This window comes from Botryllus schlosseri, chromosome 11 (genome assembly GCF_051294905.1).
Source record: "Botryllus schlosseri isolate E-star chromosome 11, Bs_hap1, whole genome shotgun sequence".
NCBI lineage: Eukaryota > Metazoa > Chordata > Ascidiacea > Stolidobranchia > Styelidae > Botryllus > Botryllus schlosseri.
The window spans coordinates 26625545-26649507 of record NC_137246.1 but is presented as its reverse complement, the minus strand read 5'-3'; the positions used below and the strand labels follow the sequence as shown (position 1 = coordinate 26649507).

Genomic DNA, 23963 nt, shown 5'->3' with positions numbered 1-23963 from the left:
TGTATCGCATTTTTTGTGGTGTATTGAACTGATAACTTTAAAATAAAATGCTAATTATACCGAACACTTATAAACAGTTCATCAACAGAGTGTTAAAAGTACGAAACCAATGGCACGTTGAAATTGAAAACTAGCAAGAATCAAAAGTGCAATGCACAGCGAGAGATCGATCACCAGCCAAGATGTTGCAAAAGTTGGAAAACACCAACAGTCAATCGACACTGCACTATAAAAACAAGTGACCTAACTGACAGGTAGTGGTAAAAGTTTATTTATATTTGTTATAAACGTACAAGTCGAAAATGTGAGGGGAAACGGCGCCCCCCCCCCCTGCCGGCTATGACAACCTACGGCAAACAGCAACAAAACTAATTTCGAATAGGTCTATATATTTAATGGAAGTTAATGCTGAAGTAACCAAGTATACCGGCAGTGTCATACATCGTATGCCCTTGAGAAGGGTGTGCGTGTGTCTTAAACTAGATCTGGAGTGCATTTGATGTAAATTTATGGTTGACCTACTTCGGCATGTCGTAATATTGTAACATAAAAATAGCCACAATTGCAATATATTATTATCAATTGTAAACTTCCTGTGGAAGTATACGGCACCAACGCAACGAATCGTAATGAATTGAGGATTTAGCACAGCAAATTAATCTTTGGAGTCGGTCTAAAAATGCCCGGCCTTGAAGTCATTGTACATAATGTAAAAGTAACATGAATTGATTGTATTATTGGATTTAATGTTCTGACATCGCAACTTCAATAGGCGCAAGACATACCATATATACATTGTACAGATGGCATGTTAAAATTTCTTTCTCCAATTCTCTGTAGCAGTGCTTTTCAACCTTTTTTAGCTTCATTCGCACTTTTTTTGTAAAATAAATTTCATTCGCACAAACTAACCGAAAATTGTTATACAAAAAGAAGGTGAAATACAACATTTACTTGTGCAACAAATTGGATACTATGTATCTTAAGCTATCAAGTATCTCATTAAAAAGGCTACTATTTTCGCGCTCGTTTTGATTTCAGCTATTTCACTAAAACCCTTCTCGGCCAAACAAGTTTTTGGGTTTTGTAGAAGAACGTCTACTAGTGCTTGGACGGCCAGATCTGTGCTGGACTCCTATCAAAAATACAACGTATTTTTCACGAGTGAATAAATGCTTACTGGAAGGAATCGACTTTGAGAGCTGACAAAAAGGTCTAGGAGGCTCCAGATTGTCGAAAGGGTGAAAAAAAAAACACTTGCTTGTGTTGAGGCTTTTGCCTTATCTCTTGGAAAATAAGGTCCAAACGATCAAGGAGACTATAGGCACATTAGAGCTCGCTACCTTATGATAGTTGCCTGAACTGTTTTTTTCGATTTCACACTTTCTGTCTCGCGAATATGTGGAAGCGCAAATATACTGACGATACTGTGTGTTCTGCTCTTTAGGTCAATCTAACTTGAGATTCATAGCAGTTTAATAATGTTAAAGCAGCTTTTTAGACTACCACCAAAATCTGGGTTTTTGTGGCATCTCGCGACCCGAGCCTCGCCCACGAAAGGAATTCATTTTTAATAATACAGTAGTAGTATGCAGCGATTTTACGGACATACATGACATATGCAGAACGCGCACACCACAATTCTATCCAACACAGCTCTATACAAAATATGTCCGACGCACGCGATCTCAAATTCCTCTGCGTAACGCAGTTGTACTACTGTCTACTCAGATTGCAAGAACGGGACTATTCCGTGCCGACAACGGAGCATGTCCATCCATATCGAATGGTTTAGCCATACAGCATCGGTCATTTTTTTTACTGAGGCTTTGTCGACGCTTATATTTTGGCACCGCATTTTACCAGCGGTTTGTTGGCCAAAACTTTACGTCTTCATGTGACCCGACGCAGAAGGGGTTGGCCTCGAAATGAATCAGTCTCATAGACCTGAAATCGCTCGTTGCAGACCCCTACACTAGTTTATCCCAACGGTCTTCGACCATGTTTTCCAGAAAAACCAGTCGGACAAATCTTATCATGAATTCTCATGACAACGCCATATTTTTTGCGTGTCTCGCTTATTGGCAACAGTAGGCTACTCAACACCGTGACCTCGGATTTGTAAAAACTATTGCAGGATTTTTTGCAATAAATTCAACAAATATTACATACATATTTACAGATAGCTCTGGCACCGTGTCGACCCAAAATTATACCCGTTGCGGTCCATACTTTAATAACCCTTGAAGGGGTAAAAATTTGCGTTGCAGTAAATTGCAAATGTGACTCTGTAGCCTAATGCTGGTATTTACTATTATCCTCGTGCCTCGAACTAATCGAACAGTTATTACGAAAGTATGATGATTGTTTAGCGAAAGAAAGCAGAAAGTCAATTTGACGTTATTTTTCCAGCCTGTCGCAGGCTCAGACGGGCAAATACGCTGTGTGTCTGCCACTACACAAGCTTCCAAACCAGGATTTAGGTTACATAATAATTAGCCTATAGTGCGAAAATATTAATTCACTACGGCTTGTGAGAGCTACGATTAGTGGTACGCCGTAAGTTAAAACAAGTTTTTACAATTGCGTCGCAACAACAAAAGTTACACTGCCTTTGAATTTCCTATGAGGTTTACTTGAATTATTCCAGGTCAGAAAAATTAATAATTGGCAGTGGCTACTCGTCCGGACCCGGACGAATAATTTTCTCAGGCTATTCGTCCGGCACCGTGTGACGTAGGCCCGTTACTATGGAGACTGTATGCGTTTTTGACAGGCTTCGGTTTTGTACATTATTTATTCGCCCTTCTGGTTACTGATTTCAATGGTTACTGTTACTGGTTTGTATGCTCATAATTATAGCTCCGAGGGAAAGTTTACGCCATACTAATAATTGCAAATAGCTGTGTTGAAAGTACCAGAACTTGACGCCCACCTTTACCTTTACAAGAGATGTTTACCTACGCTTAATGTAGTGAGAACAAGTAGGATAGTGATTATTATTCACGATTTTCATTCGCACTCATCCAGGATTTTCATTCGCACGATTCGCACTACCTTCGTCGTTCGCACTGCAATTTTTTTCATTCGCACAACTGCGAACCGTCACACAGGTTGAAAAGCACTGCTCTGTAGTATCTCATTCACCAAAGAATTGTTAGAATTGCGATTTCATGCCCATACAGGCCTACATTTGAATATGATTAGTGAAAGAAAATGTGCATATTTTAGGAAAGAAGGCATATTGGCGACGGCGATTACCACACATTGAACAGGACTATGACTCCAAGATAAGAGATGGACCAGAGAACATTTTCAAACCCGAAAATGGGCGACGGTTAAAAGAAGGCTGAGAACCCCTGCCTTAGACCGAACTTCGCCCAAACCTATACTCACGGGCGCATGTGGAAAGGCGGCGAAAATGTACGCAGTAATAAGCCATGTTCAAGCCATCCGGCCAAGACTACTCACACTCATACATTGAAATGACGATGCATTATACTCCCGCACAAGTAAGTTGTACACCTCAAGACTGAAGCATTTCAGCTATATCAAGTGATGCTAGGAATATACTGTTCTCTCACATATGCGCACTGTGCAATGTGTGCATACAGTTCGATTATTTTCTGCAAATTACGGTATGCGTATTTTTTAATTTTGGCAAGCGGGTGGTACTGGTATCCATATTAAAACAAATAAAAGAACACAGTAATCAATCGTCTCAGTGGTTCTCAACCGCCGGTCCGCGGACCGGTGCCGGACCGCGACGACTTTCCAGCCGGTCCGCGAGGTATTTTGCAATTTTATAACTAAACTTTCAAGGCAGTGCCACTAAATGTCTTTATTATTAGGCGACCTTTCCTCAAGATATACTCATGAATTATAGAAATGGGCATTTCGGCGTCAGGCCATGCCCCATCACGTAAGAAATACCAATTTGGAATCGTGTGAGTCCTTTAGTTTAGTACGCTTGGGTGATTTCAATATCTAGTCAAGACAGTAGGTGACGAAATATTGATAAGAAATGAGGTAATTATTCCAACAGACCAACCCAACTTATTAATTACGTGTCCTAAATTTTCCAACACGACACCTCAATCATCTCCACTGGAAAATCTGACAATTCTGAGAGTATAAAAATTTACAACAATATATATGCAATTAACAATTTTATTGATCGATTCAGTCATGATCTACCTATAGTAAAACTCTTTGCCTACACTCAGTAGATTGAATGTGTTCACAAGTACTGGTGGAAACAACAAACCAGCTGTGGGGTCTTGGGACGATGCCCCCTAGAAGTATTGGTTTATCGCCCTGTAGGCCCAAACCACCGTTTTTGAGCAGTTGAACTGACGATCGGCTTGTGATTCTGTGGATCGCCAGTATACCTGTGGTCGGGTGTTTTCGTGCGGCGCATTGTTTTCATAGTAAGTATGGTGTGAAACTGTCAAAGGTTTAGGTTCGTGTGAACGCGAACGTTACCCCAGCAAACACAAAACCGTAAAAGGATCATCCGGGATCATCTCGATTAGGTTCTGATTTTCTAAGTGTCGAGGGAATGTCTAAAATACGTAGTAGGATGGTCTTGTGGTTATATTCAATCAGAATAAATTCATACTCGGTGTTGTTCCATCTCATGCATTAGGCTTCGTTATATCCGGTAGTTAACCTAATAATGCAAATTTTCTATCTCTCGCGGGTACGACTAAAATACGTAGAAAGGATGACTTTTTCGGTACATTCAATAACGATGAATTCTATCCGGTTTTGTTCGATCTCATGCGGTAGCTTCGTTCTATCCATTAGAAAACAATGTTCTCCCTTCGTTTTATTGCGTGAGGATGTCACCGGTGTTGTATATTCGTGTTGTTGCTCTAAGGTCGAATAGTTTTGTTTTCCTCTGATATATATGATCTTCATTATATATATATTCGCTCTTTCGGTAATCTCGCATGTTCAACGAGTATGGTTAATAGTTTTATTCAGAGAATAACTAAATAAGTGATATGTTGTACGTTTAGGAATATGATTATCGATGCGTGACTTCTAGAATATTCCGGCGATTCAAATTTTACGTCATCGCGCCATACAAAGATTTGAAGCGCAACAGGTCGCAGCCAGGCATAGTTCGCTCTTTCTGTATGGTAAATGCCGTAAATATATAGGAATTGTGACTGACTGAGGTAGCGGGTTAAAGGTATATATGCAGTAGCATATAGCTTATGGGGTATTTCGAATTGCCTGTAGTATATGACGCCTAGAGCTGTTTGACTTTCTGCAAAACAGGTGTAGACAACTATAGAAAAGTTTCAGCTTTTCCAGGTTAGAATTAGAGCTAAACCGTTTTTCCGAATTAGATTACAATTATATTGCTGGCATTTCGCTCTAATTTAGTGAAATTAGACCACTATAATTCGCTTCAAACATCTGAATTACCGGTACCTATACCTACGGTATATCATAATATTTATGCTTGAATTTTCTAGGTATATAAGTCATATAGATACATTCCTGTAGAACACTGATTCATGATTTTATAAAAGTTGGTGCAAGAATGGACATTTTCAACTTGATGTTGATTAATGGAGCAAAATTTGATATTTAAGTGCAATTATACCTCGAATCCAGTAACAAGATTATTAATCGTTGAAACCAAACGCAGCTTGATTATGTTGGCCCAGAGAATTTGGCTAGCCAGACCATATTGATGGAATATGGTCACAGTAAGATAATATTTTGGGCTATTTTACATGAACTTTCCAACATTTGATTTGATATGTCCACTAAAACAGTTGTTATTCTGCTTTCGAATAAGACCTTAATTGCTGGTTTCAATGGTAACTGTGTTTGTCAAAGGCTGCAAAGGTAATTTCTTTTCCTTGTTAGATGTTTATTTGTTTGTTTGTGGTGTTCATGGTGGTGGTTCGACTACACTGGTCATTTTACACCAGGCCGGTTCTTCTTATTATTATTCCGTATCTGCCCGATTACCAGTGAACTCGGCACTTAGTGAATTCGGCCGCACAAACTCGGCACTTGGTGAATTCGGCCGTGGTAGATCTCGTAGCGGTACCGGTCACCATGATTGGTTACTGGAATGTTTGCCGGTGAACTTGGCACTTTGAGTGGTTGTCAATGTTGTACGGCGGTCAGGGCATGCGTAGATCACACAGTCACGGCGTGATTAGATCACAGATTGCGTAATTGCGGGAAATAACGCGACGCTCTTCACTTGGTGAACTCGGCCCTTGGAGGAATTGGCACTAGAACACCTTCGCATTAGAAATGCATTAAGTATGAATGAACAGTATCAAAAAGGAAATTTAAACGTGTCGTGGCTCGTGGTAGATCTCGTAATCTTGGGATCCTTCAACCGTGTTATCGAGACACCCTAATCCCAGAGTGGAATCGTCTCTCCAAAGGCGAAAAATAATTTATTTTGACGTGATCATGCGAAACATTTGTTGATGAGGAACACTGGCTTGTCGTGATCGATAAACGAAGAAGCGCCGCTTGATGTTCCACAGTGTTGATCTCACATACAACGCCAAGATCCATCTTCTCAAAACTTACACGACACAGGCCCGTGACTCACGCCATCGATTCCAAGCAGACCGCGCGTGGTCGGTATATGAGCGCTGTGTTATTTCCCGTGGCTACGCAATCCGTGATCTAATCACGCCGTGACTGCGCGATCTACGGATGCCCTGACCTCCTTACAAGATTGACGAATCACTTGATAATACTATTATTAGTTTGATAATTCATATTAATAGCTGTAAATACACTTCATTTCAAAATTTCCCGAGGGCCGAATTCACCAAGTGCCGAGTTTGTGCGGCCGAATTCACCAAGTGCCGGGTGCATCGGCAACCATCTGCCCACTTACAGCACGGCCCACTCCTAGGCTTTTTAAGACATGGCTATGCGAATCAGATGGCGAGGAGGAGCCTAGATAAACGGCCAACACTTCGGTAGGAATTATGGAGTCGACGTGTCACGCTCGAACCCGCAATTCATTGGTGTTTAGCTATAATGGAACGTACCACTACGTTTCCTCGCCATACCTTGTAAAATGAGACCGTAGCATTTGGCATTTCGTGTGGCAATTGACTTTTGTGTGGAAAATTGTGTTCGTTTTAGAACTTATCCGAAACTTTTATTCCGCCATAGATTGTATATGATAAAACAATATCGGAATTGATCCTAGAAGAATTCCAAAGCAACTCACCACAAAGGAGGATTTAAAGAAGTTTGATGGAAAATTGAATGAAAGCAAAAGCCTTTGCAAGAGATGTGGTATGTTGAATCTGTTTTGGTATTTTTAAATAGGCCTACTTTGTTGTGCCGATAGCAGACAGTATATATAAACGTAAGATGTGGAAGCTATCAAGGTGTTTTTAGAAATTCAGTCAGTCAAAGTGGACGATCGTATTGCTTGGATTATATTTAGGCTTATTTTAGCATCTTTGAGATGCAACTCTAAACGTGGACGGTCATGAACAGTAGGGCTCTTCAAAAATGACTTTTTTTCTCAAATCCTACTGGCTACTTGATAAAATTGTTAGGTTACCTAATTTAAGCCTACAAACAAAATATGGTTCAAATCCAGCCAGTATCCGCTTTGCTACAAGAGAAGAAAGTTCCTATTTATTATATAAAAATGAATAATAAAAAATTTGAAGATTTTCTGTTAACCCCATGAAAGTGTTAGGCTGTCTATAGAAACGATGCTCACCAAATTTGGTTCAATTCCAACCAGTGGAAGCGGAGTTATTGCTGTCGAAAAATTTGGATTTTAATAAAATAGTACTTACGGTGAGCACAATTTTAATAAGTAAACAAAGAATCGGTCACCGTAAATACTATTTTATTCAAATCCAAATTTTTCGACGGCAATATCTCCGCTTCCACTGGTTGGAATTGAACCAAATTTGGTGAGCATCGTTTCTATAGACAGCCTAACACTTTCATGGGGTGAACAGAAAATTCTCAAATTTTTATTACCTATTTATTTTTATATAATAAATAGAAACTTTCTTCTCCTGTAGCAAAGCGGTTACTGGCTGGAATTGAACCAAATTTTGTGTTTAGGCTTAAATTAGGTAACCTAACAATTTTATCAAGTAGCCAGAACGATTTGTGAAAAAAAGTCATATTTTAAGAGCCCTAATGTCCATGTCAGAGAAACGTTTTAGGGTAGGCCTACTCATATGTCTCGCAGCGTTCTCTACATAATTGTCAATTGCGATACAAACTGTTTGCTTGTATTGGTAAAGCCATCCAACTTCGAATTGTAAAATGTTGGGAGTCTTGATATCAAATTTTTGAAAGGTGCACTTTGAGAAGATTTCGGAATCTGTCAAATTATACAAAAATTTAGCAAATTCTTTGACATATTTCATCTATTTGGGACTCGATCAACGTAAAAGAATTGGTAATCATTTTATACAATATAGGCCCTATTGTATTTGTAGTTGAAGTATAGTAATAATTCTTATGGTTACCGCACTTGTAACGATTCACGGCCATAACTGGAATAATTAGAATGATGTAACTTTCAAATTGTCATGCATTTTGCAACAACATTGTTCTCAATTTTCAAGGTGCTGACCATTCGAGGAAGAATCACCCACCGGGAATTCACGATCCGTAAACGCGGCCGACTGTTTCTCTCCTCAAGCGGAAGCGACAGAGAAGAGGAACGAAGAGAAAAAAGGAGCAGAAATAGCAAGAGTGTGACAAGTCGCGTCCGTTCGCTTTAATGCGTATTTCCATCCGCGAAGTAGTAGGTGGGAAAACTAATGGGCGTTTGGTTAGGGCTTATATAAGGTTGACTCCAGCGCTGTATTTGCTAAATGTTGCTATGAAATAGGTGTGGTGTCATTTGGTATCAATATTGACTATTGAAAGACCATTTGTTAGTGGTCATGGATTTGTTCGGCCAGTATGCAGTAATTTCTGATGGTCACTTCCCGGGCTTCTGTTCTCTAACCCCTCATGATTGTTATTCTGCTTCTAGTAAGACTGTCGATTCTAATGTTTTATCGTATCATTTGTCGGAGGTTTCGCTCGCTTTATTTACAACGTTTTGCTCTCTGCTAGGTCAATTACTGGCTGAGTATCACTACAGCCTAAGAAACTGCACTAATTCTCATTTTAATGTCTTGCTGGTTATCTTGCTGTCAATTCTAATAATCTAATAATGTCTATACCAGTGCCGCCACTCAAATGTTTTGTTCTCTGTACACAATATTGTTAGGTCTTCAGCTTTCCAGGCAGAGTATCATTCCACTTTCTAGACTTGAGTATATATCTCTCCAACTAGCTGCCAAATAACTGATTCATTTGGATTGTTGAATTGATCATTTTGGACAGAATGTGAAGAAATTTTAGTCAAGAATTCTTTTTGTGTTAGTGGCTGTTTTCAAAGAGTGCTGAAGTAGTCATCGTTGATCTTGATAATCAAGTAGAAGTGACGATTGAAGTCAGTTCTGTAGTCATATAATATTAAAAAATATAATAATAAAACTTGAAAACTTGAGTGGAAATAGTTCAGAATCGAATCCATTTTAGTAAGTATGGGCGAAAAAAATGTAGGAGTCATTCGTTAGTCGCTACCTCTGCCATTTTCGCAGTACGAATGTCTTAGCTATTAATCATCATTTTCATTTTATTTCTGCAGGGTGTTGAAAAAAAAAGGCCGCATGCTGGTTATTTAACTGGCTCATCAGAAGATGAAACCTGATGATAAGGACTGTTTTCACTTTCTTTCTAAAGACATTCGTTCGTTTGTTCGTTTTATTTTTTACAACGGCATTATTGCCAATTCGTTTGAAATTAAATTATCACAAATGTGATTAATATGTAGTAAATAATGTGGTGTGTGTACGCAGCCGTGATCAGGTTAAGCCCATAGTGGTAGAAAACAGGTTATTATATCAGGATCTTCTTCTTCTAACGTAGGATCTACATTCTACTCACCATGTTTAAAGGCTGTAGCATCTGCATAATATTTACATTATTGAAGGACATGGAAAAGACGTTGAATTGAGTCGACACAAAATCCCCCTTTCTACGACCTGCCGAGATCTAATATCTACTATATCGGCTCGGCTTTTCTACATCTTTGGTCTGTACTGTGTTTGCTGGGACGTGACGTCATATTGCAAATTCCAACCTTACATATTTCAATTAAGTGATATATTAATGTACAGCGACGAGTGAGACCACAATGCTGAAGTACATGCTGACTTTTTAAAAGTCACCAATACGTATCAACTGGAGCAATCAAATGATATAATATTCCCATAAAATTAATATCTTCCGTCGCTTTGCCAACAATAAATTCGACGAGGTCCTGCAAGGTAATACAAGCTTACGGCTTAAGGATGTGTGCCAGACCGGACAATGTATTCGGCGTCTGACTATTGATGTATTGATATTGAGCTGAGTGTTAAACGAGCTTGTATACTTGCATTCCATTAACACGTTATACAGAGGCCAACGCACCGATCGCACGGATTTGGTTTTTATGATACAATAAACATAAAATCAAGATGGATCCCGTATGCTTGTTAGATTTTTTACAGTAGACATTGATGTATTCTCTACATCAATTGCATTGATTGGTGGAATGAAGCATGATTCGCTGTCTACCTGTAGCGTAGGCCTATTTCGCTCATGACGTTGTGTGATTGCGGGTCAAGCTCAAAGCAGAGAGTCACTAAATATTCACAAACGGAAAGCTGGATATTTCGTGCAAACTATAGTATGTACATTGCCAGCGTCATGCATAGTGACCCGAAGTTGAAAAGCAAAGAATTTCAACCAATGATGTTATGATGTGAAAAACTGTAATGTATGAAAATGGTTCACAGTGCAGAACCTACGAAGATTCGTTTGTGAACGTGAACCTCTAAATTTGTGACGTTCACACACAGAACGCGAACACGAATCTCACGTTCACACCATCCGTACTTCATAGTATATTCAAACCAACCAACGGCTAGTGGTAATGGGCAATGAGCAAGGCAGCACGTCAAGGTGCTTAGTTCGACCCCGAAACGTTTGTTCTCTCGATATTGTCGAAGAGAATATTAATATTCGAGTTAGCGTGGTCGGTTAAATCCATGAACTTCGGCGCGAAAGACTGGAAACGACTCTCGGCGTTAGCACGTTTATCTTGGCAAGGCAATTTTACCTCGACTAAGCAGACTCACTACGGTAAAATCAGATGGATGCCGCAATGAACATAATTAATTACGATCAAAAGCATCAAAATGTCACTCTCTAGCACCATATACTTGCATAAAACAGTTGCATACTGCACGCTATGAGTAGATTTCAATTTTTGAAAGTACACCGGTCCGCCGAATATTTTTTGAAATTTTACCGGTCCGCGAGGTGAAAAAGGTTGAGAACCACTCTACAGGACGAGAAAAATTATGACGAAATTACGAAATAATTTTCGTCACCCTGGAGCTCGCCTCCAACTGCGTGGTCTGGGTGCAGCAGTTACGGTCCTGGCACTACAAGTACCCTGAATGCAAGATTTTGGAAGCGTGTACCTAGCCGAGACTAAATCGTCGTTGAAAAAAGTAGGATTAAAAATTTTGAAAATTGATCAAGGTAACATCAATTTATTAGGGTAAAGTACATAGTGTAGAGTGTAGACCAGTGGTTCTCAACCGGGGGTCCGCGAAGCAATTTCAGGGGGTCCGCGAGACCTCTAAATTTTTAAAATTGTTGATAACCTAATTTTAATTTTATTTTTTAATTTGAGAAAGCATGAGGCAGTTTCGCACCACAACTGCTAAAACCTCATGACTCATATCATCATAATAATCGTCTGACATGGACTATCGTAGTGTGGAAACTCATTTTCATTGCCAATTTTCCAATAACCTACTGATACAAACATATTGCTGTTTAGAGATGTTTTGTTGGGGTTTGCGGAAAAAATAAAAATATGGAGATAGTAACGTCAATAAGGGTGACTTCGTAATGTCTGCGAAACCTTCTCCATTTGAAGTTGTCAGTCTCATCAAATTAGTGAACAGTCGTTTGAAATAAAAAATTTCCGAAGTATTTCCATAATTTGTCCCAATGCAAGTAACAGCTTCTTGGAGGTACAGAACTTTAATGTACAATTGAATAGTATATTCATATTGAAATGAAACCGAATATTTTCGGCTGACACTCGTCATAAATCGGACAATGATATACCTGCTCTTAAAGCTCGGCTATCAGATTTGGCGCATTCTTATTGAGGATGACCCATCAACAAGGCTGATTTTTTTTATGAACAAGGAGTGGTTCGTGGCTATCAAAGCATTACGCTCCAACCCTGAAAAAATTCATATCACCAGTTTTATTGGTATGCAGCCTTGTCTTGTTAATGTTCAATTGTTCATGGTCGAAAATGTTTGCTCGTAAATATATCTGTAAACCCGAACGGAACAAGTCGTTTCCTGACAGTCTTTCTCTGGTTGGAAAACGTGGATCTATTCTTTGGAGCATAAAATTTGTCTCTACTTTTAGATTAGGATTTCACTTTGACGGTAGAAACTCTCTGCGGGCCGGCTCGCGGTCCGTATGTTGCCCGTCCCTGCGCTAGGTGCTGGACGTGATATGTCCATAAAATATGTGTTTCTTCATTTTGGTGCCATAAATGTTGCGATCACACCAAAAGTATCGTCGGAAGCGTCCTGCGTTAATATTGCATTAGCTTCCATCTATCTTTGCGGAAATGGTTTTCGGCACTCCTCGATCGAAGACGCGGATTTTCAAGATACGACCACGTACTTCAAGAAATACAGCAGCAAAATTAGCTTTGAAATAATAAAAGTCCACCAATTTCTACATAAATAGTATGATGTTATCTTCAAGAAAAATCATTATTTTGCTGTTTATCACAAGCCGATACAGTTAGCACAAGACAGATGAAGGTTGCACCATAATAGAGCTAAAATTGAACTAAAACTTGAGGGGGTCCGCGAGGGTCCGTGACGGTCAAAAGGGGTCCGCGAAGCCAAAAAGGTTGAGAACCACTGGTGTAGACTGTAGGTGTAGATACTTATGATACAAGGATCAGACAAACTTCGTATTGACGAATCTACACGATGTATATATAATCCAGTATAACAGTGGTTATTAACCTTAACTAACCCGCGGAACACTTAGGCTAATTCGAAAGCTTTTGTGGAACCCCAAATTTTCGCCGAGTCATAAAACAGAAATCTACCATACTACACATCTTATATATTACTATAGATTGCTTCTGCGCAAAACGAACTGGGCTTCAACATAGTATTAAGAGAACAAAGCCATGAAAATATGATTTCCACAATAAACTAAAACAGTTTAATTAATATTCATTGTAAATCTACTCTTCCCTTTCAGATACCAGTTCAGAACTACGAGGCGTCCCTCTAAAACAGTGGTTCCCAACCTTTTCGTCTTCATTCCCCACTTCAGATTTATTCCGAGCCTTCATTCCTCACTAGGCCTACCCAAAACATTTGTCATTACGGGTCAGCAGTTTGGTTGTTTGAGTACAAAAAGACACACAACCACACCAATACGCAAGACAATCGCCTATAACTGCAACATAAAACGCATTTTCTACCGATACCGGTAACCCTCAAAATTTAGCGAAAGCGTTATTTTACGTCAGTGGTTCCCAACGTGGGCGATATCGCCCACCAGGGGGCGATTTGGCGGTCTAGGGGGGCGAAAATGGCGAAGGGGGCGATAGGGGGGCGAAAATGGACAAAGGGGGCGACGGGGGGCGAAAATAGGGAAGGGGGCGACGACGCGTTAAAACGGCTATCTTGGAGTCAAATCGGAGAAATGTAGTTTGTAGCATAGTTGCACCATAGTGTCCTATATGGTGTCGACACAGGCAAATCTCACGCCTCAGTGAAATTGTATCACGTCACAATTTCCATTTGGCTACAGGCAATTTGACGGTCATTTTTGACCGGCTTGCCGAGCATTAAATTTGGTAAAACGGGTATCAATCGAAAGCTGACTCTGCACTGATTACGAAAATATAAATTTTATTCCGCTCGTGGCCCTGGAACTCCCACCATCAACCTCGATTTTTTCATTGTTATGGAGATTGGCATTGGGACGCAACAATGCTGTCTGGCGAAACGAGAGAGTAGCTCAGGACGTAACAATGCTGTCTGGCGAAACGAGAGAGTAGCTCAAGAGAAAAAGAGCCAGAAACCATTGTTGCGTCCCAATGCCAATCTCCATAACAATGAAAAATTCGAGGCTGATTGTAGGAGTTCCAGGGACACGAGCGGAATAAAATTTATATTTTCGTAATCAGTGCAGAGTCAGCTTTCGATTGATACCCGTTTTACCAAATTTAATGCTCGTCAAGCCGGTCAAAAATGACCATCACATTGCCTGTAGCCAAATGGAAATTGTGACGTGATACAATTTCACTGAGGCGTTAGATTTGCCTGTGTCGACACCATATAGGACACTATGGTGCAACTATGCTACAAACTATTAGAGACGGAATGGGAATTTCAAAATGACAGTTTGGAATGACAGAGGTTTCGACCACTAAAGCCCCTTCCCTGACTACGCAACTAAAGCCCCACTATGTATAAAAGAAGTCTCACAACATTCGACTGATAGTTCTTTGAATGTGGGGGCAGGCTTGGGACAGTTTTCAAAATTAGCGGATGCATCTTCACAATTTAAAAAATGACAACCAACGCCATGAATTAAATCATATTCTATTGTCAATAATATAACGGTTTCCATCGCCCAGCTGTGATTTCTCTCAAAAAGTGATGCTACCCGGCGTAAGACAATAACCTTTGACCACCCATTGAATTGGAAATTGTGATTGACAGGTGACAAATGCGCATGTAGGTTTCTGGTTTAAATCAGGCTGATTTAAATCAGTGTGATAATACTCAGGTTTTTTTTTCGTTGATTTTTGATTTTAATTGTACCATTTTGATTTTATTTATTATTTTGGGTTTTCAAATTCAGACGAGATGCGTGAATATGGTTTATAATCGGACAATCATGTGCATTTTATATAAATAGGAGATAGCATCTCATCACCGGCACCGGTATAGTTAAGCTATTTGACATACAGACGGGAAAGGAGCAAAGAGGAATTAATATGTTAGCGTTTTGTTGTAGATACTAGGTAGTTGTCTGCGACATGCTGCTGCTATTTCCGCGAGGCACTGGTGGGATACCGCAAACGAAGCGCAGTCCGGAGTCTCTATCGAATTCGAAATATTCCCTAATCTCTGATCCTGTTTGCTGGCAGTAACCACTCCATCGATCAACATGAAGAATGAAGATGCAACTATTATGGATGCCCCCGATTTGACTCAACATGTTTCCTCGCTACTGGCGACCCATCATTATCACTTAGGTTAAACGTTTTCAGCTATCTGGATGATGATTCGCAGCCCTACATTATTAAAGTTCAAGCGTTATCCTTCATCACCTTGATTGACATTGTCGTCATTCATCCCATTTTCTTTTGTTCGTGTTGTTGTTATTATGTGTAAAAAAACAAAAAAATAATCAAAAAAATCATGATTTGAATTATTTAATTGATTAAAGTCGATTTATATCAAGGGCAAATGATTTTAACCAGAATCCTATGCGCATGATGTAGAAGAGTAACCCATATCTCGCGATTGCTGACGGATTGCAGATTACAGAATGCAGATGAATGTTACAAATAAATAGCTGAGATTATGAAAACATTCCTAGACTACTAGCATATTCTAATAATAACTTCTTTTGCATTGCACATTGAATGCAAATTGCCATAAATCAAGTCTTGTGAAGAAAGCTCACTAATTACGGTTTACTGAAGCACATTTGATAGCACGAAATTAATAGACACGACATCTTGGATTCACATTCCGCCTCTCAACAAACAAGCCACAACAACTGCCTGCGATAAAATGCAGCACACTTACATTGTATGTAATAGCATTGTGCCAGACTTGGGGTGATTGAATTTGTGATGAAAATCACGCTTTTCGCATTATCAGCTCACCTGCGACTATGCCTTACAAAACAAAACGAAAAGTATTCATACGCTAAATATGCATTAGACAATTTGAAATGATAATTAGATAGCTCAATTCCTTGTCGCGTTTTAAATCGCGATGGGTACGAAAACACTGTTGCATCCGCAACCACAGGAGTGACATGCCGCCTGGGTGCGAAACTGAGCGCAATTCGTATGCGTATACGAGCAGTTTTGTTCGGACTTGAATGGAATCTGCTAGTCTGATGATTGATGGAAAATCATGCGAAATATACTGGCACATACTTACTCACCTCAAATTTATCGCTGTTACTGGCGAAAGTGCTATTTTCATTGGCGACAGTAGCAGCTTAGCAAGTAATAGTTTCAAAATATCTTTAAAATATTTAGGTTGCTACACAAAATACTCTTACCTTCACATGGCTTTCCTATTGCGAAAAAAAGTATGAAGATGTAGAGCTTCATAACCATTCAATTAGATATCAACCTTACAACCTGAAACATGCAATTCACAACCATTCATATTCAGTTATTTTTGAGCTGAGGTGGTTCAGCTCAGTTCAATTCAGTTTATTGTAAATAATTTGATACCAGATACAGACACAGACCTTTTGATACCAGACAGTATGCCCGAAAATTTTATTTGCCCATAACAAACTTATACTTCTGATTAAAATGAAAAAGAACTCACACAAATATAATGTTCATTACGTGTAAGCGGTATTAGGGGTATTCAAATCGATGGAACGTCTTACCCCCTTCACATACCAATGAGAGGCTTAAAGGAAACCGCACAAAAACACTGTGCCCGGGAAATGAATTAAAAACACCGTAATCATCGAAGGCGGGGATACCCCCTGCAAATTTCGACTTCGGCTGTATGACGTTATTCATATTCATGACATCACGTCATTTTATTAAAAACATGGACCCCAATAAATTGCATCCTGACTACCAGGGCATGTTATGGTATGGAGCGGAAAATTTCCCTACTCTATACCCGCCTCGAACGTTCCATACCTTACTTACAATTTTCCTTACCATAGCAACATTCTTCCATGCCATATTTGATACTTTTTCCATACTTTCGCAGTTGGAAAGGAAAGGACGTAGTTTATTTTTGTCCTTGATGTTTCCTTGATGTTGCCCAACCAAATAGATTTTATTCTATTTCTCATGTGTGAAAAATTTTCGGCGTTTGTTTTTTGAATATTTTGGATGAAATTCAAGTAACTGTTACATTCAGAGAGTCTACGATTTAAAAACACTTCTTGGTAATTTACAGAGTGGAAGTTACAATAAGCGAAATGTAAGCTGTTAAACGCGACAGCGGTCTAATATTGTTCTTTTTTATGATATTCAGATTGGAATAATTATATCACTAGTATTGTTTTCCTTCATATGCGAGTTGCACAACTTTTTTTCTTCAAATAAATGTCGACCACGGTGGGTGGGACGGTGACTAGTTGAGTATGAGTCGCAATTTGGAATATGAGCATAGACCTGTCAATAAACGATTTTTTGAGGTATGCAATCAATTTGACAAATCGAAAGTTGAATTACTGTCATGGTTCTGGCGTCTGGCCACCTGGCAAAACTGCTGAAGTGGGCTATGGAAGTTAACTTCCATATCATACTTTCCATACCATATACAATACTTGCACATTTCCATACTCGAAATTTTGTTCCATACCATCCCATTCTATGCCCTGCTCACTGCTGGCTGCACCAGGGATATATAGAGCTGAATATCCCGGAGCTATAGGCCTAAGGTAGTTACTGAACATTGAACAATGGTTCCTGTCCCTGATAGCTAAAGCTACCGGTAGCCTACATCCCACTGCATATTTCCTCTCTCAAATTTGATCAAAAAAGTATTATATGTTCTCTTTAGGGTAGGTATAGACTATAGAATTTGGACTTTTATGACTTGCGAGATACGGGCTGGGAAGGAAGACAACATACACGTTATAAAAACTTAACTTTTCACTTTCTTTCATTGACAAACTGCCCGTCGTGGCCTGGTTAGACGTTAAAATGGACTCACGAACTTCATACAGGCTGCTACAGACCACATGCCGTGACAACAACATCCCTTGACTAAATCCAGCTCAATGATATAGGCTATATACGTTATGCAATGATTGGAAACTCCCGTGAGGTCTGCGTTTCAGCGCGTCTCTATAGTTATGCTTAGCCGGCGGTTTATGCGCGACGTAACAAAGCCTCCTCAGCAATATTTCGAATAGGAACTAGCGCGAAGGTAGTGGAAAGTCTCTCTCAGCATTTCTTTTCAAGGTGAAGTGTGTGCATACTCTGCAGCTTTTATCCACTACCATGCACAATTGCGCATGGCTTGATATTTAGACAAAACCGATTCACCAATGGGCCAAGGTGATGTACATCGTGATCGGAGGTGGTCTCAGTAGCAAGCAATGGACCATATATAGTGACCTATAATAGTGTGCGACACAAGCAAATCTCACTACGATCGTGTTACGTCATTATTTCCATTTGACCAAAGGCAAGTTACGAGACTACTTAGGCTGGATAAGACGGACTTTCAGCATTCCCGTGGCCACTTACTGGCCACGGATAATTTCGTGGCCGGCCACAGATATTCCGTGGCCGGCCATGAAAAGTGCTATTCTGTGGCCGGCCATGGTGATTTTCATGGCCGGCCATGACTTTTCAGTATGGCCGGCCATGAAATTTCCATGGCCGGCCATGTCAAACTCATTCTCATGGCCGGCCATGACTAAATTTCATGGCCGGCCAGAGCCAAATTTCATGGCCGGCTGCAATATATCAAGTTACTATCGATGATAAGTACTGTATGTGGCCGAATCGTGGTCAAATGCGTGATCAATTATGTTCTATTATGGGCGTACAGTAAATAGAACTAGGTGAGAGCGGGAGTTTAGCTCAGTTTATATGCATTTTCACCCGAAATACCAGAAGAATAGCGATACAATGAAACGATAGGAAGAGGATGAAACGATCTGGAATAGTCTCTATATATCAATTAAAAACACAAGAAATGATCTAAAGAATGCATTAAAAAGGGGGATATCTGCTAAATGAAACAGGAAATAATGGTATAGAAAGCTAGAAGCGATGAAGACATTATCAAAACTGATAACATGTAAGTGTTGATTTGTATCTTTCTTATAGAAATAGACCTAAATATTCGGCTGACACTCGTCACAGCTAATCGTATGCAACTGCATAGAATCGGAAAAAACAAAGTATACCAAATATCTGTCAGAAAATCTCTATAAGTTCCCCAAAAGCTGTGAGATTCACATGACATTCTGTGGCCGGCCACAGAACAGATCAGAGCTCGCTGTGGCCGGTGCTTCCCCCGTTCTGATATTGATTTTCAACCTTTAGATGTGCATTGTGCAGTTGCAATCGATTGTATAGTTAGTTGTAAATATGCAAACCTACGATTAAACTATAGAAATTAAACGTGGAACGGCAACGACCGATTTTGCAGCTTCGTTCCGCTCCGCCGAGGCTGGAGTGGAGAGTGGTTTTGCGTAAGCGACTGTAGGATTTCTGGCAATCCAAAAGCTATCTTCCCGAGCACAGAAATTATTAAATATGGTCTTGATCGAAAGCCACTGTTGCACCGATTCCGAAAATATAAATTAAAATAATGATCAGGCACTGATCCACCTAGAATCCGTCCTCAAAGTCGAAATATCGGCATTGTTCGAACAATCGGAGAGTCGCAACGGGTCATTGTTACGGTCATTGTGTTGCGGTTACCCGATTGTTCTGAACAATGCCGATATTTCAGACTTGGAGGACAGATTCTAGGTGGATCAGTGCCTGATCATTATTTAAATTTATATTTTCGGAATCGGTGCAACAGTAGCTTTCGATCAAGACCAGATTCAATAATTTCTGGGCTCGGGAAGATAGCTTTTGGATTGCCAGAAATTCTACAGTCGCTTACGCAAAACCACTCTCCTCTCCAGCCTCTGCGAAGCGGAACGAAGCTGCAAAATCGGTCGTTGCCGTTCCATGTTTAATTTCTATAATTAAACAATATGATGATGATAATGTCCTTCATTTTTCAACCATGTTTATCGTTTATGAGTCGGCGATGCGAATAAATAATACATATATATTTGATCATGTAGTTTAAGGATGTAGGGGCACTTTAAAATCTTTCATGGATTGTCCTGATGAATTTATGAATAATACAATACTGTACTGGAAATTTGTCTTAATTCACTGCAGATATTTTTCGATTTACGCTTAAGTAGACTCGACTATATACCTCCTTGAATGCATAATCTGTTTCATCGAGATACTGGATCGGTCAATATGCGGTCTATTTACCTGTTTTCTTGTTTTCAACACTAAATACCGTAATCAAAGTACCCGAACGAAACAATTAGGGAATCAAAGAACCAAGAATATGTGGAAAATACTCTTTCAAGTTCCAGAAAAGCTGTGAAATTCACATAACATTCTGTGGCCGGCCACGGAGCAGCTCGCAGCTCGCTGTGGCCGGTGCTTCCCCCGATGTGACATGTCTTTCCAACGGTATAGGACATGTAGTTGCAAACAATTCCATAGTTTGTTATCTTTCGTATAGCTGAATAGCTGTGAAATGGATAATCCCAGGCTGATACAATCCTTCCTTTCTGTATCAGGTCTATGATGAGTCCGCGACATACGGTTATATACATATTTGATTATCGTACTGCTATACAATACATACGACGTTCGAGATCCTCAACATCAATGGAGCTTGCACTCATTTGCACGATGAAAATTGTGTCGATGAATCTATGAATATTTCTATGCTGTAGCAGCACGTGAACTTGACACACTGCAGATGTGCTGTATATGTAGAATAAAGGCGACGATGTAGCCTAACCTACCGGTAATATTGGTAAAAACTGGATGCTGCAAGAGCAAGATTATATCATAGGAACTAACCGAGTTTAGAAGTTTGCTGCGAAAACTGAAAGACTCGTTATCAAGCCAGCAGGTATGACAACTTTGGTAATGACTAGGGCAATTTTTTTTGACCTAAAACATGAAGATTTTGACCTAAAAAATCTAAATTTTGACCTTTTTTGACTTAAAAAAACTGAAATTTGACCAAATTTTGACCTCACGTATGCAAATTAGGTGTTTTCGCATATAATGTTAAAATTGTACTACTTATCTTCATTTCTGGTTGGAACTGTCTGTCCTTACAAAGTAGATTGGGCTGAAAAAACGTTTTTGGCTCGAAAACTGACAGATTTTTACATGAAAAACTAGTATTTTAACGAAATCTGGCCCTATGAATAATTCCAGTAGTTACATTTCGTATTCTGGTGGAAATAATTAAAATTTGTTGTAGTACAACGAAAGATCCTTTCCTACATTCTCGGGTAGAAAGAACGGAAGAACGGAGAAAGAACGTTCAACAGCAGCATTTGTTGGCTGACAACACTCAAGTTGTGTGCACACTGCTGGTGACAAACCGTGTTGCTTCATTCTGACAATGTTGTCTATATCACAATTTTTAAGCTTGCGCTTCTTGATATAAGAACCATGCAATGTCCAAGCATTCTTGCTTCAGCTAGGATATTGTGGTACGTTGACCATAAAACCATGTCCATATTTGTTTCATTTGACCCTTTATGATTCACAATGAGCAGACGATGGTCCGTTGACAACGGTAGGCCTATAAAGTAGGCTACAAGCTGTAAAATATCAAATGATAAGTTCACCGACAGTGCAAAATCTACGATACAAACGAAATGCAGAGGTCAAAAAATGTTTCACTTTGTAAACAATTTTGACAAATTTTGTGAACAATTTTGACAAATTTTGACCTAACGCTACAATTTTGACCTAATTTTGACTTTTTTTGACATGTCAAAAAAAAATTGCCCTAGTAATGACACCTGATGTCAACTTTCGTAGTCGCATCTATGAGGTAAACCAAAGCAGAGATGGTCAAAGTTACCAGCGTTGCTACTCAAGTCGATGTAGAAATACCAACTTCAATTTATACTCGATTACAAGTAGATGCAACAGTTCCCAATACAAGTCAAAACTACGCCAAGTGGAAGTAGAATACGAAATGTTGGAAAAATAGTCAAGTATGGTACGCAGATTTTCAGAGGATTCTACCTTGAAAATTGCGATATGAATCTTCGCGACTAATTACTAATGGCATATGACACTACTAACAGCAAGAATCTTCAGAAATATATTCAGTTATTTCTGATATAGGCGGTGTTGCTAGTATTCTAGTTGTCTAATTATCCTAATTGAAGCTATTCTAATTTGTGAAATGTTTCTATGCTCTAATTCCAATTCTAATCGAATGTATGAAATCTTTCTATGGTCTAATTTTAAGTCTAATCTAATGTCTGGTTTTCCTGGAAATGCTACAGGAGAACTGTATAGTGCGAAACAAGCCAAGCTTGCTGTACAGTAGGGGTGTTAAAAATGAATCTTTATTCTCAAATTCTTCTGGCTACTTGGTAAAATTGTTGGATTACGGAATTGAAGCCTAAACACCAAATTTGGTTCAATTCCAACCAGTAGCCGCATTGCTACAGGAGAAGAAAGTTATTTTATTTATTATTTAAAAATCAGTAAAAAAATTCAAAATTTTCTGTTCACCCATGAAATTGTAAGGTTGTCTATAGAAACGATGCCCACCAAATTTGGCTCAAATCAAACCAGCCGAAGCGGAGTTATTGATTTCGAAAAATTTGGATTTGAATAAAATAGTATTTACGGTGGGCACAACAGTCATAAATGATTAAAGAATCGTTCACCGTAAATACTAAATCCAAAATTTTGTGACGGCAATAACTCCGCTTCCACTGGTTGGAATTGAGCCAAATCGGTTGAGCATTGTTGCTATAGACAACCTAACAATTTGATGGGGTGAACAGAAAATTTTAAATCTTTTTTCGTTCATTTTCATATAATAAATAAAAAACTTTCTTCTCCTGTAGCAATGCGGCTACTGGTTGGAATCAAACCAAATTTGGTGTGCAGGCTTCAATTAGGTAACCTAACAATTTTATCAAATAGCCAGTAGATTTGAATGAAAAAGTCATTTTTGAACACCCCTACTGTACAGTAGACATTTGCTATTCTCATGCTCATAAGATGAACTATGATTTGGTGATAACGGAGTTTGATTCAACTTTTGGCAATTTCAGTAATTCTAATTCTAATCTAATTTGAAAAAAACTGTTAGGTAGAATTATAATTTTAATCTAATTTCCAACTGTGTAGCTCAAATTTTAATTCTACTCTAATTTGAAAAAAAAACTTGTAGTTGTAATATAATTCCAATCCAATTTGGAAAAAGGGAACGTTTTCTAGTTGTCCAAGTCTGCCTGTTAAATGCGGTTTGCATGAAAACTATCCATCAATTTCCATCTTGTCGATGCCTAATTGCCCACACATACAGTGATCGTGTGTGAACATGTTTCCTATAGCGGTAAGTTCACCCTATCGGACCACAGTCTGTGCTGCAATTCCTTAGCAAGTGTAACATCCGATTTTTTGTAAGTACTTTGTGAAAATATATATACTTTGTAATGGCTTCTATTTTTGTGGTCTTTCAGTAAGTTATGCATGTTAGCATATGTGCCTGTTATTTGGGTTGTGAATATGCATTTTGATTTCAGGATGATGCCACAAGTTCTTGCTGAAGATAGTGACTCAGCCTTCGCCGTACAAGAGTGTTTTTCGGAAACCTGGAGGAGGCGACTTCCCAATACTACATGGGCAATGTTCTTCGAGCAGTATTTTCAGTGAATTTTTTTCTCCGTCGCTGGGATCTCTGTTTTTGTTATTTCACGAAATATGTTTCCATTTTATGTTATTATGGTTCAATTGATATCGAATATATGCCATCAAGAAA

General features: G+C 39.2%; 1 protein-coding gene and 2 long non-coding RNA genes across 6 annotated transcripts in view; 2 read left to right on the top strand and 1 right to left on the bottom strand.

Annotated features, from left to right (window-relative positions):
• LOC145450035 (uncharacterized) overlaps nucleotides 1-16557 on the bottom strand; it is a 50742-nt gene extending 34185 nt beyond the window's left edge. For all 4 annotated transcript variants that reach the window (XM_080328488.1, XM_080328490.1, XM_080328491.1 and 1 more), the window contains exon 1: nucleotides 16468-16557. In XM_080328488.1, coding sequence (XP_080184614.1) covers nucleotides 16468-16525 — 58 coding nt within the window. In that variant the 5' untranslated portion in view covers nucleotides 16526-16557. The remainder of the gene's footprint in view (nucleotides 1-16467) is intronic.
• On the top strand, nucleotides 5883-9867 carry LOC145450044 (uncharacterized). Its single transcript, XR_013918410.1, has 3 exons — nucleotides 5883-7302; nucleotides 8610-8795; nucleotides 9689-9867. It is a non-coding gene; the product is annotated as an uncharacterized LOC145450044 (long non-coding RNA).
• A 4410-nt stretch (nucleotides 16558-20967) lies between the features above and the next one.
• LOC145450045 (uncharacterized) lies at nucleotides 20968-23963 on the top strand. Its single transcript, XR_013918411.1, has 2 exons — nucleotides 20968-21065; nucleotides 23728-23963. It is a non-coding gene; the product is annotated as an uncharacterized LOC145450045 (long non-coding RNA).